The 15,791-nt window shown below is 40.0% G+C and overlaps 2 protein-coding genes across 3 annotated transcripts; one reads left to right on the forward strand and one right to left on the reverse strand.

Annotated features, from left to right (window-relative positions):
• The first annotated feature begins 4,130 nt into the window (after nt 1–4,130).
• On the forward strand, nt 4,131–10,264 carry LOC126795889 (TMV resistance protein N-like). The gene is made up of 9 exons (XM_050522621.1): nt 4,131–4,855; nt 5,053–5,314; nt 5,474–6,139; nt 6,235–6,513; nt 6,832–7,953; nt 8,085–8,659; nt 8,745–8,829; nt 9,004–9,663; nt 9,767–10,264. Exons 1-9 carry the CDS (start codon nt 4,131–4,133, stop codon nt 10,262–10,264), a joined length of 4,872 nt encoding a protein of 1,623 aa, XP_050378578.1.
• A 1,201-nt stretch (nt 10,265–11,465) lies between these two features.
• LOC126793908 (auxin response factor 17) lies at nt 11,466–15,451 on the reverse strand. 2 transcript variants are annotated; one of them, XM_050520539.1, is made up of 3 exons: nt 14,268–15,451; nt 12,643–13,395; nt 11,466–11,713 (listed from the first exon to the last, which is right to left on the reverse strand). In XM_050520539.1, the coding sequence occupies exons 1-2, from the start codon at nt 15,378–15,380 to the stop codon at nt 12,685–12,687; spliced, it is 1,824 nt and encodes a 607-aa protein (XP_050376496.1). In that variant the 5' UTR covers nt 15,381–15,451; the 3' UTR covers nt 11,466–11,713; nt 12,643–12,684. The 2 variants fall into 2 exon arrangements, with proteins under 2 accessions (XP_050376496.1, XP_050376497.1); XM_050520540.1 differs by having other exon boundaries at nt 11,466–11,726.
• Between the last annotated feature and the right edge of the window lie 340 nt (nt 15,452–15,791).

Here is a 15,791-nt window from a genome sequence, read left to right on the forward strand (position 1 = left end):
TATTTTCATTTGTACCATTTTCACTGTTATGAACAAGTGCATCTGTATTTTCTGAAGATATAGCAGAAGTAAGAATAGAATGTACCTGATTTGATCAGTTGTGTTGAACATAAGTAGTTGTAATAGGAACAAGAGCAGGCTGAGGTGCTTGTCCAGGAGACTGAGTGAGTGACTGAGAAGAACAAGGCCTTGATGATTGTATTCCTGCTGATTGAGAAGAAGAAGATCTAACACTTGCAGCATAAGGAAAGACAGATTCATCAAAGAAGACATGCCTTGAAACAATGTACTTTCTACTAGTTGGATTGTAGCACATAAAGCCTTTATATCCAGCAGCAAAACCAACAAAGACACACCTAATTGTCTTTGGTTGAAGTTTATTTGTCCTGTTCAACAATGAATAACAAGCACACCCAAATATTCTCAACATCTCAACTTTTGGTACTTGTTTGTATAACTTCTCATATGGAGACATCATCTGAAGAGAAGGAGATGGCATTCTGTTGATCAGATACGCTGCAGTAGCACAAGCATGATACCAGAAGAAATCAGGAAGAAAAGCATTTTGCATTAGAGTCATAGCAGTCTCTCTGATATGTCTGTTTTTTCTCTCAGAAACTCCATTCTGTTGAGGAGTATATGGGCAAGAAACTTGATGAATAATACCTTGTTGATTCACAAACTCCTTGAACTTAGCATTTATATATTCTCCACCACCATCACTTCTAAAAAATTTAACTACAGACCGAAATTGAGTGGAGATGAATGCACACAGAAATTTGAAGTAGAACAATACTTCATTTTTATTTTTCATTGGAAAAAGCCAAGTGAACTTGGTACAATCATCAATGAACAGTACAAAGTACTTGTATCCATCAATAGAGAGATGAGGAGCTGGCCCCCAAACATCTGAATGTACAAGCTCAAATGGAGAATTACAACTAGACTGAGATGAAACAAAAGGCAATTTATGAAATTTTCCTAGAAAACAAGGTTCACAAATGATATCCTCCTTCTCTGAACAACTTTCCATATTACATTTCTTCAACATAGCTTGCACAATTTCATTTGTGGGATGGCCAAGTCTTTTATGCCACAAAGATTCCTTTATCCTTTGACCAACAAAAGCCTTGCTTCGAAAAACTGAACCTACTGATCTTGAACTTGAACTTGAAAGTAAATTGAAGCTTGAACCTGACTTATTTGATGAAGTTGCACTACTCTTGCATTCCTTACTCACTGGAAGCTGAAAAGGAATTGGATAGAGACCTTGTTCACTCAGTCCCTGGAACATAACCTTACCCTGCATCTTGTCCTATATCACAATCATAAACTCATCAAACCAAACTAAGCAATTATTCTGTTTGCATAACTGATATATAGAAAGCAGATTTGCAGCAATATCAGGAATATAAAGCACATTATTCATTTTAAGTGACCCCAAATTTGTATCACCAGTATGAGAAACTGTAAGCCTTTTACCATCACCAATTTGTACTCCATCATTAGCAGGGTAGGTTGTGAAGTTCTGAAGAAGCTGAGGATTGTTGGTCATATGGTTGGTGGCTCCTGTATCTGCAAGCCAGAACTGTGGATCAAGATTGTTTGCAGCCACCATTGCAGTAGCATTTTCAGTGTCATTCAGTTGTTGATTTGGAAAACCAATGATGAAGAAACATCTTGAAGCAACATGACCAGTTTTGCCACAATATTGACACCGGCTCCCTTGATTTGCATTGCTGTTATTATTCTGAGCATTGCCAGGCAGAGATCTGCAGTTCTTGGCCACATGACCAGTTTTGTTGCACCACTGACAAACTACAGTAGATGATCCTGCACCATTGTTACCATTGTTGTTGTTATTGTTATTTCTGAACTGTCCACCTCCATTCTGATTTCCTTGGCCACCCCCATTATTATTGAAGCGCATATTGTTGCCTCTGCCTGCATAGAAGCCAGTAGGCACATTGTTTTGACTGTAGACCACTGGAGTAAAACCATAAGGAGCCTGAACAGGAACATAGGATTGTGTGGAGACATTGGAGAAACCAGGAGGAACAACATGAGCTTGCTGCTGAGGTGGAGGCATGACAGGGACTGTGGCAGAAGCCATACTAGAATGCATAAGAGATGCAGGCTGAATCACTCCAGGAGCAGTAGAGCTAGATGCAACATCAGATTTAGTAGCATAGATTGGTTGGCCAGACACATTGATCTTGCAGTTAGCTAGCATAGCTGTAATAAGACTCTGAATAGACTGAGTTTCTGCACTGATATCCATTTCTGCTGCCTTAAGCATCGACTTCAATTGATTCAGAGGTGCACATGTATATTGAGCACGAATAACAGTCTTGATAGCACCAAATTCATTAGGTAGACCATTAAGGACAGCAAGAACCACATCTTCATTATCAATAGAAACACCTACAGTTTCTAAAGCATCCACTGCCGCCTTAATCTTATCTAGATAAGTCTCAATATCATCAGAGCCATTCTTTATGCTCTGAAGGTTAGACTTAAGCTGCAAGATATTCTGCTTATTAGCATCAGCAAACTTCTCCTTAAGCCTAGTCCACAACTCATGAGCAGATCGACTGCCAACAGCACAATTAGAGGCCTTGCTACCTAGAGTTTGTCCAATCATGTTCACAATACATTGATCTTGAGCTTTCCAAGCGACATAGTCAGGATTCATAGTAGGAGTAACACCATCAGAAGCAACAGTAAATTGTGGAGGACACAAATACGATCCATCCACAAATCCATAGAGATGCTGGCCCCGGAGAAAAGACTCCATGCGAAATAGCCAGAAAGGATAGTTCGTGTCATCAAGATACACATTAGGAAGAATCATTGTGGTGTGAGTTGGGAGCGGAGGTTGATTTGTGCCTGAGCTAGCCATTAGTTAAGATCAAAGCTAGGGTTTTGGTTTGGAATCAAAAGAAGATGAAGAATCTAGAGAGGCGGAAGCAAACTAAAGATGAATCAACAAGAGACTAGCTCGAATTGGAAAGCTAGGGTTGCAGCTCAAAAAAAATTTTGATTTGGGCAATTTTGACTAATTTCAGCAGAATTTGAGACAACGATTGTGTTCGATATACAAATCCTAAGCTTCGATGCAAGAATCTCAGAGAAATATCAACAATCACACATATACTTCTTCAAGAATCAGAATCAAGAATCATACAGTTCTTCAATTCAAGGATTAAGAATCAAATTGTACTTATCTGAGAGATATGAGCTCCAATTTGAGCTAAGATTTGGCTCGATCTTCTTGAATCGGCGATCTAGGGTTTCAGAATTGAACCTGAGCTCTGGATACCATGAAAGCTAAGCTTGAAGATGATAATAGACAGAGAAAAAATGATCTTTGTATTCAGGCTTCATAAAGAAAGTGTGAGAACACAAGCTTATATAGTTTCTGATACAAACAAAGGCACGTGTAAATCACCTGCTATGATTAACTAATGATTAAGACAAGCTAATCAATTACTAATATAGACTTAACACAACACGTAATGGAAGAGCATCAAATTCCTCCTGCATAGATTGTTCCCATATTGGATTTCTGGCTGCAGCATTTGAAGGTTCAATATCTTCACAGTCATCACCTGCACACATAAAGCCGGAGTAGAAACTATGCATTATAGTGATCGTATTCGTAGCTTTTAGCAAGGTAGCCTATCTGAAACCATCGGATCAGCTGCAGAGTTTTTATATATTGAATAGTATTTGATTAATGCAACTAGCCTGCAATTTGGTTTTAATTAATCAGTTCTAGAATGAGGGATAAACTGAATGGCCATTCCATTTCGCAATCACTCGAGTTTTTATTAGTTAGAATCGTTAGTACCCTGCCTCGTGGAAGCTTTCAACGATGTTAGCCAAGCGCTATCAGATTAATACAATTTAGATATTATACTATTTGGAAGTTTCTTATGGATCTTGATTACGAGTTCCAATTAAGAAGTCAATAATCTGAAAAAAGGTTAAAATTTATATCGTAAGCAGTCTTTGGGGATATCGATTTCCAATTCTTATATATTGCTGTTCATACTTCATTCTCATTCTAACTTCCTAGGAAGAGTTGATACTTCAGTCTCAGTCTGACTTTGTAGGAAGCAAGTGTGATGGGGTTCCCCGTCCGGCCTATCCTCTTTTCTTCCATCTGCTCTCTAGTTTTCATCTCTGCTTTGTTTCTCTTAAGCTTTATATCTTCATGGTTGTACCTGTTGTTCTTCTTCTCCACTGTTTCTATTTGCTGCTGCCTTCTGGCTTTGAATCTTTGTCATAAACCAAGAGCAGCAACACCGCTGATCCACACATCTTCAGCTACCACCAATACAGAAATAACTCCTGCTCCTCCTCCTCTTCCCTCCTCTTCCTCTTCACCACCTTTAAAACTCACCTACGATGTGTTCCTCAGTTTCAGGGGTACAGACACCCGTAATAATTTCACAGACCATCTTTATACCGCTCTCACACAGAAAGGAATAATCACATTTAGAGATGATGAAGAACTTGAGAGAGGGGAATCAATTTCTCCGAATCTCTCCAAAGCAATTGAAGAATCAAGATATGTAATTGTGGTTTTTTCTCAAAACTATGCCGATTCTGCGTGGTGTTTGGATGAGCTTGCAAAAGTCGCTGAATGCAGGCGAGCCATAGGACTAAAAGTCCTCCCTGTGTTCTATCACGTTGGTCCCTCTGAGGTACGAAGACAAACAGGGGATCACTTTGGGAAAGCATTTGAGAAGCATCAAGAGCGTTATGGAGGCAATCTAGACAAATTGCAGAGGTGGAAAGACGCACTTGCTGATGTAGGCAATCTCTCTGGATGGCACTTGCAAAATGGGTAAACTTACACTAAATTTATTCTATGATTCTATTTATTCTTGCTTATTTCTGTTTAGAGTTTGTTTACTTGTTTGATGCTTTTTCTGAACCTTCCTCAATCATCATCAACATCATCTCTTATTGTAATTTTAGGCCTATACCATATACTATACATATTGAATTTAAGACCATGATTATTTTATGCTTTCCGGATAGGTCTGAAGCCAAAGTTATTGAAGAGATTGTTCAAAAGATTTTCAAAGAGTTGAATCAAATAATTTCAACATCTGAAGGTTTGGTTGGTATGGATTCTCACCTGAATGAAATGCTTTCGTACTTAGACAGTGCGTATCCTGGTGTTCTTATCATAGGGATATGTGGGATGGGTGGTATTGGTAAGACCACTATTGCGCAAGTAGTTTTTGGAAGGGTACAAGATCAGTTTGAAGGTTTCTGTTTTCTTGAGAATGTTAGAGAGGTAACAGAAAGGCAAGGTGTACTTCATTTACAACAGCAACTTCTTTTGAATCTGCTGAAAAGTAATGTAAATTTACAAACCAGTAAAATGGGAAGAGATATAATCAGGCATAGACTGTGTACTAAAAAGGTTCTTCTCATTCTTGATGATGTGGATCAGGAAGAACAATTGGATGCATTGTGCAATCGTACTTGGTTTGGTCCAGGGAGCAGAGTTATTGTAACATCGAGAGATGAACATTTGCTCAGTGCATTTGGAGTAGATGAAGTATACAAGGTGAATCCATTAACTGCTGCGGAAGCTGTCGAGCTCTTTTTTTTAAAATCCTTTAAGAAAGATCAGCTGGTTGGAAACGATTTTCTCCAGCTAGCCAGTGAATTCTTGGAATATGCTGATGGCCTTCCATTAGCTATTAAAGTTTTGGGTTCCTCTCTTCGTGGTAAAAATGTAAAATTTTGGTCTAGTTCATTGGATAGACTAAAAAACAATCCTAATAAAAAAATTATCAATGTTCTTAAAGTTAGTTTTGATGGATTGGAAGAGACTGAAAAGAAAATGTTTTTAGACATCGCATGTTTCTTTAAAGGATGGAATATAGATCATGTAACAAGAATACTAATGGGGACAGACCACTGTCCGGACATTGATATAGAAGTTCTTGTAGATAAATCTTTGGTAACTCTATTTGGAAGTAAATTGTTGATGCATGACTTGGTACAAGAATTGGGTAGGGAGATTGTTCGCCAAGAATGCCGTGAAGAACCTGGAAAACGTAGCAGGTTGTGGATTCCCAAGGAGATCATCCATGTACTGAAGCGGAGTAAGGTAATGAAATAACTCAATATAGAATGCCTAAACTAATATGTTGATTCATGTGGTTTAAATTGTGGAATAACTAATTATATTCTCCTTGTCACTAGGCAACAAGTGCAGTCCAAAGCATATCCCTCCAATGTCCGATAAAAGATGATGTCGTTTACACAGTTAGTGACGCTTTCTCAGATATGGACAGATTAAGATTGCTCCAAATATGGAATGTGAACTTTTCGGGGAACATAAAACATCTTTCGAATGAGCTACAGTATCTTGAATGGCATGATTGTCCTTTGGATTCTTTCCCGTCAGACTTCCAACCGGAGAAGCTTGTTGAAGTTCACATGCCTTTCAGCCTCATCAAACAACTTTGGGGTGGAAAAAAAGTAAGATCATAATCCATAAGTTTACAACTACACATGCATGTTCATAGAGCTCAAATTTCATATTATAGTTGCATATATAATGAAAGATGAAGTGGCTATCTTTGGATTGCCTAACTATATCATGGTCGGTCTTCAGTCACAGCGTGACACATCCATAAATATTAATATGGCTGAAGTCAACCCTTCTGTAATAATTCGTCCAAAAAAAAACCCCCTTCTGTAATAATACTAATTTCAGTAATTTGGAGCACAAAGCAATGTGTAATGAACTAATGAATATTTTGAATCACGTGATGATCATCTTTGAAATTGTACCAGGGGTGGAGCTTGCTACGGCATTTAGATCTGAGTGATTCATACTACTTGATGTCGACTCCAGACTTTACTGAGGTTCCTGATCTTGAAAAGTTGGAGCTTCAATATTGTACCAGCTTAAAGGAGGTTCACCCGTCTCTTGGATCTCTGAAGAAGCTTATCTCTTTGAATATGGAAAATTGCGAGTCTATTGAGAGCCTTCCACCTTTCACTGCGTTGGAATCTCTTCAAATATTGAAGCTTTCACTCTGTTCAGGACTTAAGAAGTTTCCAGAAATTGAAGGAAACATGAAAAGCTTGCTGGAGCTTTATTTGGATGGAACCAACATTGAGGAATTGCCTCCATCAATTGAACGCTTGACTGGTCTTGCCATTTTGAATCTAGCAGGCTGTAAAAACCTTTTGCGTCTTCCCAATACCATTGGGTGCTTGACATCTTTGAAAAGTCTCTCTCTACTAAAGTGCTCCAAAATTGATGAGATACCTAATAATCTGAATGGTATAAAAGCTCTGCAATGGCTTGCAATTGGTGGAGCTTCCATAAGGGAGTTATCTGTCATTGTAGGCATGAAGAATCTAGAGTACCTATCCTGCAAAGGATGTACATGTCTAGTTTCAGAATCATACAAAGGTCTGGCTTCGTTATCGAATTTAATAGAGCTCGACTTGAGTTATTGCAATCTGGTGGATGGAGCATTTCTTATTGATTTTACCAGCCATTTCTCCTTAACCAAGTTAGATTTGAGTGGTAATTGCTTTGTGCGATTACCTGAAAGTATCTCTCAACTCTCAAAGCTGAAGACTCTGTACTTGAGTAAATGCAGACAGCTTCAATTGCTGCCTAAGAAGCTTCCAGTAAGTCTTCAATACGTGCATGCAGAAGAATGTACATCACTGACGGATTACCCAAATCAAATCAAAGTATTGAATTCATCGGAGTCGGAAGTGACTACCATCAATTCCCTCAATTCTGCAGCACTTGAAGTCTCGGAACTTTCAAGAAAGTCAATTTTTCCCAGAAATGAGGGGGAACCTATAGCCGTGCATGTGACATATAAGCATGCAGTAGAGGGGACACATGTTGATCATTTGCCACTCAAAACTCTAGCATATCTAAAACAAGAGGTACCTCTCTCTCTCTCTCTCTCTCTCTCTCTCTCTCTCTCTATAAATCATAGCATATATGTGTATCTAATTGTCTATAAGTCTTTTCTCATCGTATTAGTTAACAATGTTTTTTGCATTCTACGTCGCAGAAGCACAATGACAGGTCTGATTTCACTGCTGTACATGCTACAGATGAAATTCCGGAGTGGTTCAGTACTATATCTACTAGAAATCCCATTTCAATGGAATTACCTCCAAAATTAGCTGATGATAAGAATTGGAAGGGATTTGCAGCTTGTGCTATATTCTCAGTCAAGGGGCATACTGCTCTCTCCCTTATTGAACAGGATCCTGATTTTCTTAATTACTCGTATCAAATGACATTGGGAACTGAAGTTATGCATCTGGAACCATTGGTGGTTGAGTGCCAAAAATCAAGTTCTCATGAGTTAAGTTCTCATGTGCTTTCGATTTTCTATATATCTAATTTGACGTTTCTACAGAGGAATAAGAACTTAATCAATAGATCAACTGTGGTGAGGGCTGTATTTGAAACCACTAATCCATCCAAGATGGTCCAAAAATGTGGAATTCGTCTCGTCTACAAGGAAGATGCTGGATGGTATTACAGAATAATGTTCGGGGATGATCCGATTTGTCTGAATGTAGCTGACCGCAGCGCCTCTGTATTGGAGTCTGGCTGGCTTACTCAATCTTTCAAATGGTAGAATTTTACGCACAACTAGCTTATCTGCAGCTTTTGTATTTGGATCTGCGTAGTTTAATGTATCTCCAATCAAATATTGCAGGGAGAAATTCATTCCACCACTGGAAGAAGAATCTACACTTGTGCTGAGAAAGAATCTCGAGTCTGTCCTTCCAAGATACCTTGAGGTTGATCCATCTGAGTGATCTGACCATCTCTGTTTTGTTTTTTTTTTTGTGTGATTTCATTGATCTGTCTTTGTTCCTCTCTATCTAGGAACTTTGTACAGTTGATATCTCTTTAATCTCTATAAATCAAATAGGTTACTAATCAATTAAGTTTCACATCTTTCAACATTCCAGGCAATGACGAACAATTGTGCAAAGTTCGTATTTAACCTCAGTGGAAGGCCGGGGTGGTTTATTGAGTCGTTTGTCTCGAGTATTAAGTCAAATTCTGCCGTAATTCCAATCGAGCTGCCTCTAAACCTACACAAAAGCAAGAAGTGGATGGGATTTGCAATGTACGTATCACTTGTAGAGGAAGTGGGGCAGACAGAGTTCTCCTCTTTTTACTGGGCATCTATTATACTAGAAACTGGGGTTGCACATTTTAAGGTTGAGGAACTACTACTTGAGCAGGTCAGGCCATTGTCAGAAGAACGTCATCAACTACTGGTTATTTACATACCGCGGGAAGAGATTCCCGAAGTGTTGCTCAATGACACAACTGCAACATACTGGCACATCAAGATGGATAGTCCCCATGTAATTGTTCAGAGATGTGGATTCCGTATTGTGTACCAGAAAGATATACAAGGGTTTGCTGATACTCTTATCCAGTGCATGCAGAGGCAAGATTATCATTCTCTTGAATCATACGATAAGCAGGTGGTAGATCAATGGATAGGGTTGATACGATGGGAAGATGAAAGATTCTCTTTAGAGAGAATGACAAAACGGGATCCCAGAACCCCAAGGGAAAAATACGTTGATTTGCACTCACAAAAATATAGGAATTTGGTCTCTCTCTCTCTCTCTCTCTCATATACATGGATACATAATAATTCTTATTATTATTTCTCTTTTTAGCCCTTGTTATTGACATTTGAAATTATATTTACAGGACTGGTCTGTCAATCTTCCTGTATTTTGTGGCTTCGAGAGAGCTGATATCTCCAAGTGGAAATGGTTCGTGCCTTTCATCAACGGAGGCCACTCGGAAGAATGCCAACTGCCGCTGAATGTGTTCGATGATGATAATTGGTTGGGGTTTGCTATATGTTATCAGTTGTGCCGCAACCAATATCCTGATTCAGATGATGTTATTGTTACTTCCCGTCTGGATTCTGATGTTGCTTGGAGCGGCTTATTTGATAGATATGTATATGCAAATAATAAAATGCTCGAGTCAGGGGGATACTATGCGACCCATTTCCTCTATATACCACGCGCTGGAGTTCCTAGTAAGATTTGGAGGAAATGCAAATTGGCCAGGGTAACTATGTGGTTCTCTAGCCCCTGCTTATCGGTATCAGGAGTGCATAGTTGTGCCCTTCGTCTACTATTCAAGGAGGACGTTGAACATCTAGCAGAAACACTCGCCCTCGCGGAACTACCTTGAAAATCCCCCATCACCTGCTGATCAATCATGTTTCATGATTGAACAAGGTAACTTAATTTTGAGTTTAGAAACATTTTGTATGTCGCAGTAACTTCTCTCTCTTTTTTTCTGAAGTTCCAACATACATTTGTACAGACAGGAGGCAAAGGTCTGCAAGCAGCAGTTTTCTAATGGAAAATGTGGTGAAAACGCTGTGTAATTTTCTCAAGCTCATTCATTTCTAGTGCTTTGTTTTCGGCAATTCCCCTTCTGTTGTGCTAGTAGTCTCTCAGTCAGTTCCCTTGCCGCTGCCATCATTTCCACCTTTTGCTCCGCCTTCTTTCTCCCCCACCCTCTTACTCTCTTCTCTGTCAATGATACCACAAAAGCCTATTTGCCTTGCCAACTCCAGCTATTCAATTTCATTGTCACTCTTAGTGGTGTTATCCTCTAGAGATTTCCTCAAAATTTCCATAGAGCAGTTGTGTTACATACTTGCAACTCTTTAGTTCATGGTTTTGGTCGCCCATCTTCTGTTCTCTGGACAATTTGTGACGGTGCTGGTTGATTTGAGGCCTCTGGTGTTGGTCTTGTGGCTAGGATAGGCTCTTGTACGTTGTACCGGTTGTTGTTGTTGGTCATGTTTGGGCCCTTGTGCTATATTTTTCTTTGATGAAAGCTTGTTTGTTGGGAAAATGAAAACCTACTTTGATTGTCTGAAACTCTGAAAGGTGGATACAGGAGGGGGAATGATTAACCAATTGTGGGAGAGGTGATGTACAGTACGAGAATTGGGTCATTTGTTGGTTACTTTGTTGTGTCATTTCTGTAGCTGAGCTTAATTGTTGGTGCTGCTGTATATTGTTCTTAGAATCAAATGGAGAAATATATATATGATTCGCTGAATTGGGGGCTTTGGGTAGTGAGAGTTGTTTATAAACTCAAGCTGTAACTTTCTTAAAATTGATGTCTAATGAAATATCTCCGGGGATCAAAAGAATGACTTCAAAATCCGACTTTCACGTCTGCACTAAGTAAATGCAAATTCTCCATTTCTAATGTTTCTGACCGAATCGTTATTGGAGTTGGTTTCATGACAAACAAAATAACCACGAACATCCTCTGGTTCCAGATTCTCACATAATAGATTTATCTGAAAGTATAAACACAAGCACATTCCATGCCATTTTTATTAGGAAAACCAGATTTCCAGAATGGGGTGTAGTAGCAAATCAACACAATTACATAGGATCCAACAAACACATAAGATTTAAATTACAGGTAAACCTGAAGAACAATAATATAGCATCTTCAAGCATTAGCATCTAATACTCAATTTCCAAACCCAACAACCAAGTCTACAGATTGATCGTTTCAATGTCTAAAGCCACAAACTAGACAAACCAGAGTACACATAACTCTACTGCAGCGATCAATACTCCTAATCAGCTTCTTGGCAGACTTGAGAGCCTGCAAACAGACACTACACGAGTGTTACAATAGATATGTAAAGTCAGAACAACAAGAATAATAATTCTGCAACATGAGTTATGGAGTAATCTACCGGGAAAAAAAAAGAATAATTTACTACTGCGGATCTATTTCACACCTGATATATTCTATAACCACATGTAACCATACATTTACAGTGAGTATTTCTCAAAAGTGTTGCATACAAGACTCAAGGAATTAGCAGACTAATAATTCTGCAATAATTAAGCTACTGGTGCCATACAGGACAACGTCTTAGCCAGTCAACCAAGCCTATACAGAGTGATCGATAAGATACTCGTATATGTTCGATCAATCTGATAATCCTTTGTTTTCTAATGCAAAACTGGCAATTTACCTATGCTAGAGTAGTGGCATTTGAAGCAAACAAGGTCTAATTGTAATAGCTCGTGACAAAAAGAACCTTAGTTTTGGGTGAAAAGCTCAAGGGCTCGACACTGAATTAAAATAAGTGTAAGATATTAAGCCACAATGCAATTCATGCTAAATAAAACTAGTATAACAAGTAGCTACTCCTAGGAACATAACAATAATACGGTTAATACCAGATATATCGCATTACACAAGAAAGGAAGAACCAATATATTCAACAAGATTTACAGCTAATTTTCTAGATAAACTGGTTTAATGAAGTTGATTAGACTAATGTCCTCCTCATAAGAACTTAAACCCAAGATAATGTCAGTAAAATATGAAATAACAACTTTCATAAAGAACAAGTTATCTAAAGAAGATCTACGAGTAAGAACTGTTTTAAAAAAACGGTTAGAGCCATTTTAGTTACATCAGATTCCAATAATGAGGCTCAACAATTCATTATTTTGTAACTGTTGCAGAAAATATAGAAATGATTCAACAAATTGAATCAATTGGGCAGATGAGATTACCTGACAATAACTTTAACCGCATGATGTAGCTGCTGAAGTAGTTTACAAAGTACAAGCTTCAACAGCTGAGACCCGAACATCAATTTTTTCAAGCAATTTGGTATAAGAAAGTTCCAGTTGACAGTTCAGAAGTTCAGTTTCATTGCACCCTATAGTTCCACCATCCCCAGTGCCATCAGTACCGTTAATGGGAATGGTCTGACCAAAGAGTTGAAAAGAACTTTTTCCGACCTTTGTTGAGTTGCAGTTTTGGTTCCCATCAAGTTCCACACCTGAGGAATGTGGACTACTCCTCTGGCTATCTGGTGATAATTGATCAGACTGTGGACTTCCAATGTTCAACTCAGTAGACACCTTTTCCAACCTTGGCACCATGTTGTTGTTGCCAAAGGAATTATAGGTGCACATCCGAGCAGTATTGTCATTTAACAAATTTAAATGAGATACACTGGGTACACAGAATAGATCTTGCCTGGCTCCCTGCATGCCAGCAGGAAAAATGTTATAGTTCAACAAGGAAGCATTGAAATGCCCCATTGTTGAATTAGCTGCTCCTGTCATAGGTATGATGAATTCTTCATCTCCATTCCTCATCAGCCCAGGATTCAGTGGAGCTCTGAATCTCTTTGTGGGGGGATATACAGTATGAAGTGAAGGTGCAGTATGCAGAGAAGGAGTTGATGCAACAAAGTCAACTTGCCATGGGCTCACCCTCTTGGCATTCTGCAGACCTTCAGGTTCATCCCATGTAACCTATTATAAAGAGACCATTAAATATGCTATGTTACTAAATTTAACATAATATATGCTATGGGCAAGAAATTCAGCATACAACAGAATGTGAATGTTTTAAACATCTAACATGTTTCTCCCCCGATGTATGCAATGTGTGAGCACTGTTGAATATAATTTCTGTCTCAATCTCAGGTAGAATTCAATGCAAAGCATGGAAATTCTGGTTTGCTAAATTGCAAACATAAATGGAAACTAATTTCTATAGGGATACCTATTGGAACAGGATAACCTCAAACCTCAAAGGAACACTGTAAAGATACATATAATCAATGTCTTGACATGTTTATATCTTTTCAGAACAGGATGTTTGTTCTTCCCTACTTGTTTTTTTCTTTCTTTGGTTTTTTTTTTTTCCAAGAGCAAACCTAACGAATTTCAACACAGATAATAGCAAGTATTTGAACAGAGCAATGCCACAGAATATATGCATGACATTCTCACAATAGGTATTAATCAAGCAGATCCAGAAAAGTCCTCCAACATTTGAGATACAAGTTAAAATCAGCCTAACGTTTTTCAAACCATTTAGAACAAGCATCTAAGAACAATTCACAATCAAATATTCTCAACAATCCCAGGACTATCCAAACAAACAGAACAATTAAAAAAAGGAGTTCAAAGTCACAATGGAAGTATCTTCTGGAATACAACTAAAAACATAATCACCCAGCATTCCCTAGCCGACTGATCAATTCAAACATTAAATCTCTTATCGAAATCAATCATCAATATGCAAAGAAAACTACATTCAACTAATCTGCATTACACTAAAATGTACCATATAAACATTCAATGCTGAAAAAAAAAAGCCAGGAGGAGAAATGAACTACCTGAAGCGCGCGCCATGGAGATCCCTTCCACGGCCCATTCTCCGGGACAAACCTCGACGACAGAGTGCCCTGAAACCAAGTCATCCTGGAGGAGTCATCAGTCTCCATGGCCATCTTGACTCTCATCCCAGCCATCCAACACACATTCAATGCCTTCTCCACCACCTCAGCCTTCACCACAAACTCGGCCCACCCGGCTTTCGGATAATACACCACCTCAAACGGCCTATCCTGCGCCGCCATCTCGGCAGCCTCCACCACAGCCTCCGCCTTAAGCTTCGCCTTATAACCATCACCACTACTTGCAGAGCCTTCCTCCTCCGGTTTCAGGGCAATGTGGGAGCTCCACCTGCTGCAATCGCCGCCGGGGCTGGCCCTCACGGTGCGGCGCACCCCGACGTGCATATCCCCGCCTCTGGAGCTCCTCATGAACACGACGGAGTCGCCGGCGACGAGCACCTTGTGGTTGACGAACTTGCTCCAGCCGGTGGTGAGTAAGTGCCGCCGGGGAGTGCCGCGGTAGATGTGGCGGAAGTCCCAAACGACGCCGTGGAGGTCGGTGACGGAGAGCGTCTGGACCGGCGGCTCCGCCTGGTAGTTGAGCGGCGGGAAAATCGAGTCGGCGCAGAACCTAGGGACGGAGAAACCGCCGCCATTGTTAGCGTCAGAAGGAGTCAAGATCTTAGCGAACGACAGCACCCTATCTTCAGCGTCGTTTTCGTTCTCCACTTCCTCCTCGGCGGCGGCGGCGGCGGCGGCGAGTTCGCGGTGGTGAGAGGAGAGGCCGGAGTGGACGGGGTGGAGGAGGAGCTTGGCGAAGACCTCGTCGGTGACTGGATCGGCGAGGAAGTCGACGGCGGCGATGCGGCAGAGAATGCGGGGCTTGGAGAGGAGGAGAGGGGAGAGAAGCAGCGGCGGAGAAGCGTTGGAGGAGGTGGAGTGTTCGAGGTGGCCCTGGGGGAAGTAGTAAACCCTAGAATGGAGAGTGGGGATGGTGACGGAGTTGCCGGCGCAGGCACGCCAGATTTTGGGGTCGATCGAGACGTGCTGCGGCGGCGCGTGGGACTGAGAGTGAGAGCGGGAGCGAGTGTGGCGCTGAGAATTGGGAGGCATAGTGATAGTGGTGGTGTTTCAATTGGATTGGATTGAGTAATTGAACATTGTTGTCTTGGTTTTTTCAGAGAGAGAGAAAATTGAAAAGGAAAACTGTCTGAGTCTGTAGCGAGCCTTAATTTATATTTTTAATTTAATTAATTTACAGGGGGTAGTAGTGGGTTAAAGAAACTCGGCCTCTATTCTGTGGGGTAGTAGTGTGCCGTCTTCTTCTTCTTCTTCTTCAAAAATCCAAGGACTCGATGGGACGCTAATTTATTACCTCTGTTTTATCATATTACGGTTTTTCACACACCACTCCTAAACGGAATCCACCACCCAAAAGTCCTCACTCGAACCCAACTCTTCATACTCTATCTCATAGTCTCACATTTTCGAAATTTATTTTTGTTTGTATGATTATGTTAGTCA

This window comes from Argentina anserina, chromosome 5 (genome assembly GCF_933775445.1).
Source record: "Argentina anserina chromosome 5, drPotAnse1.1, whole genome shotgun sequence".
In the NCBI taxonomy this organism is placed as follows: Eukaryota; Viridiplantae; Streptophyta; class Magnoliopsida; order Rosales; family Rosaceae; genus Argentina; species Argentina anserina.

Bases quoted from the DNA above. Each gene is read 5' to 3' on its own strand.
- LOC126793908 (XM_050520539.1), bottom strand. From the start codon at position 15,380: ATGCCTCCCAATTCTCAGCGCCACACTCGCTCCCGCTCTCACTCTCAG. The intron at 13,396-14,267 runs GTAGTTCATTTC...TCTTTATAATAG, and splicing joins CTCCATGGCGCGCGCTTCAG to GTTACATGGGATGAACCTGA.
- LOC126795889 (XM_050522621.1), top strand. From the start codon at position 4,131: ATGGGGTTCCCCGTCCGGCCTATCCTCTTTTCTTCCATCTGCTCTCTA. The intron at 6,514-6,831 runs GTAAGATCATAA...AAATTGTACCAG, and splicing joins AACTTTGGGGTGGAAAAAAA to GGGTGGAGCTTGCTACGGCA. The intron at 9,664-9,766 runs GTCTCTCTCTCT...TTATATTTACAG, and splicing joins CACAAAAATATAGGAATTTG to GACTGGTCTGTCAATCTTCC.